This window comes from Tenrec ecaudatus, chromosome 17, assembly GCF_050624435.1.
Source record: "Tenrec ecaudatus isolate mTenEca1 chromosome 17, mTenEca1.hap1, whole genome shotgun sequence".
Lineage (NCBI taxonomy): Eukaryota > Metazoa > Chordata > Mammalia > Afrosoricida > Tenrecidae > Tenrec > Tenrec ecaudatus.
Genome location: NC_134546.1, coordinates 5,318,459 through 5,321,732, shown reverse-complemented (window position 1 = coordinate 5,321,732; position 3,274 = coordinate 5,318,459). Strand labels below are relative to the sequence as shown.

The 3,274-nt window shown below is 44.0% G+C and overlaps 1 protein-coding gene across 1 annotated transcript; it reads right to left on the bottom strand.

The window, feature by feature from the left end:
• Positions 1-592: 592 nt before the first annotated feature.
• Positions 593-1,013, bottom strand: LOC142430297 (small ribosomal subunit protein uS10-like). Its single transcript, XM_075535349.1, has one exon. It carries the CDS (start codon positions 987-989, stop codon positions 630-632), a length of 360 nt encoding a protein of 119 aa, XP_075391464.1. The 5' UTR covers positions 990-1,013; the 3' UTR covers positions 593-629.
• Between the last annotated feature and the right edge of the window lie 2,261 nt (positions 1,014-3,274).

Here is a 3,274-nt window from a genome sequence, read left to right as displayed (position 1 = left end):
TGAATGGGTGCTTATGGTTCTTATTTAATATTACTTTAGGTAACAAAGACATCTGAGACCTTTTCAATGGTTTTAAAGCTATATAGATTATTAGTTTTTTGAGTTTGTTGGTTTTTAATAGTTTTCTGTATATGAAATCCAGGATATATAAATCTCTAGTGACAGTAATTAGATTAATGTTCCCTGGGCAGGGAAGGTTGAGAGGGAACCTAGAGCTAATAATGATAAGTACGAGAATGAAGAACAGGTCCTAAATCTGGTTGTGCTGATGGTTGATCAACTCTTATTGATGTGATTGAACTATTGAATGGTATGATATGTGGATTGTATGCCAATGAAACTGTTGAATATATTTTATATATATATATCCTGTATGTGCAGCAAATGAAGGTGATTATAATGAAAAAATTGTTGTGAACAGATGTTGTTTCGATCATTTCAAAATCAGGACAAATTTACATAACATTAAGGGGCAAGCAATAGCTAGTTGTTATAAGTTCTGGGGCAGCGTGTATTACTGCTTGACTAAGGTTATAGACACAGCTGAAATAAAACTGTGCCATTTAGCAGAGGTCTACCTCAGCCTTTTTTTTTACCAACAGATAAATCAATTTATTAAAATAGTTGATTTAAGCATCTGCAATGGTGACTTCAACCTCTACTCCAGGCTCAATACGGATGGAAGTGATCTGCTTCCCTCTCTCAGACGGACTGTGCAAGTCAATGAGACGCTTGTGGATCCTCATCTGGAATCGATCCCAGGTCTTAGAACCTTCCCCACAGGGAGTTTTCCTGGTCGTAATTCTCAGAGTCTTGGTAGGCATCCTAACTGGTCCCTTCACTTTCAGGTTTTTCTTCTTAGCCCCTCTGATCAAGTCAGCACACACTTTCTCCAAGGATTTCACGTTGCGGCTGGTCAGAGTAATTCTAATTCGGTGAATGGCCACCTCTGGTTCCACAGGTGTCTTTCCGGTGTCCTTAAATGCCATGGCGGCGGGGCGCTTCCTGACCCACTTGTTCCTGGAGAGCGAACAGCGGTGAGTCAGGAATGCGGGCAGGGACAGAGCACTGCGGGACGAGGGCTGTCTTCCTCAAAGAGCTCTACCTCAGCCTTTTACCACATAAAGTACTACAGAGAGCAATGTTGGCGGAGCCTAGACAACGAGCATGGCCCTTCGTGAGCAATATGAATATCATGATGCAGCAACACCGTAAGAGTCACCAGCCCTTAGTGACAGGTTTCACTCAGTGAAGCTCTAGGCTGTCTTATTAGACACCTTCAGAGTTGCAACCGACTCACAGTGACCTGATGGACAACAGATTGAAACACTGGTAGGCCCTGGGCCACCCTCACAATTCTTCTGTGTGAGCCATTGTTGTGGCCACACATCAATCCATCTCCTCAAGGGTCTTCCTCCTTTTCGGTGCCCATCTGCATGGTCAAGCATGAAGTCCTTTTTCAGGGACAAGTCCACTGTTGGTGAGGTGAACTCCATGATAAGGCTTGGCATTGCACCACTAATTTACAATGTAATCCAACATGGTGTGACTAATTCTTAATTAGGTAGCTCAGCTTTGAGAATGTTAAGGGACATATCAGCTGCCATGGAGCTAGCTAATGGAAAAGCTAGGGGCCCACGCCACAGCTATGGGGTCAGTCTTCATGGACTCAGAGCGGTTACCTACGTTTCCTTGAGAAGACAATTCAACCTCTTTCGAAGCCTCAATCCATTCCTGTGGGTGGTAGAAACACCAATAATCTTATAAGTAGATTGTATTGTAATGTGGTTTGTAAAGGATTTATTATTTATTGAGCACATGTTATATGCTTGGTCACAGATACAAAGAAGTAAATAGAGCCCATTGTATCACATTGTATCACATTTAATGGACCAGGCTGCATTAAATGTGCATATCATTTTCCAATTCCCCTTGATCTAATTCTGTGATCACCAACCAATCTACTAATAATTGGGTTTATGATCTGATAGGAAGGGATTTGCTGGTGAAACCCTTCGTCTACTCCATTTGCTTGATAGGTTTTTAGCTTCAATGTTATATTAATAAATTAGCATTCTAATTTTATTCACCACTCACTGACCTTTATTAGCATGAATTGGCATCACTGAGTCAGACCCTGTCAAAACCCCCTTCCTGAGCCTGGTAGTCTAAAGGTCAGACAATGGCAAGTGGTTAATTCACCAAACAGGCTTTGGGGGATTCTGTCAGGGCTGTAGCAAGCCTTTCCTTTAGGCGGCCTCTCGCCCTATTGAAGTGCCCCTACAACCTCCACAAAGCTATAGACAAATGAAGCATCCCTCTCCACCGATGGCCCGAGAGAGTACAGAAAACTCAGTCGTAGGTCGCAGAATGAATGTCTCTTCAAACAGCATGCCCAGATGGATTCTTCAGAGCACTCTCTGAAGAACCAGAGCCAATGCCAAGGCCAAATCCCGCACCATCACCCGCCCTCATCATCCCCCAAGTCCATTTAGACTAGAGCTTTGGCAGCCTGCTAGTCAATAATTGGGACATGTGGGGATTTCAGTTTGCTGACCTAATATCATATATTAAAATGTCATCTTCCCTTTCTCCATACCCATTTGCTTTTTTCTGCCCCACCGCCCTCCCCTGTTATGTATGCACTTTCTATATGGTGCAAGGTTACCAGAGGGGACTGCCTGCTGTGAGTCAGGAAATCTGATTTTCCTTCCTGGTGTCTGCCCAATCTTAGACGTCTGGATTCTGTACCACACTGCACTCTGCGGGGATCAGGGAACAAAGGGGTGAAGGACGGTGGCTGCCTGGTGTCTTAATAAGATGCAGATCAGCCCAAGACCATCAGACCATCAAATCCAGGGTCTGCTGCAACCGCACACCTTTCTCTCGGCTCAGGATGGCCGAGATGGAATCAGGGACTTTATTGAAAGATCATACAGGATGACTGCAAAATCCCATTACTTGTTGATTAAGTATTGATTGCCTCAGTATTAACAAGCCAGCTAATATGAAGTGACCTCTGAGGCCAGTGGTTTGGGGGGAGGGGGAAGACAATTTACTAAAACAGGCAGGCAGATGAATAAGAGGGGCTAGATTTGCTCTTGGCTTTTAGCTTCAGTTAAAATGTCACAGTCGGTAGTGCAGATCAATGCCCACTTTATTTCCTCACAGCGTCTCATTACCATCATGAGGCTGCCTCCTTTGATGCTTTCTAATGACCCTCTGAACCGCCTGCTCGGCTCACCCTCTGCTTTCAACTAAAAGGAAAGCCCTT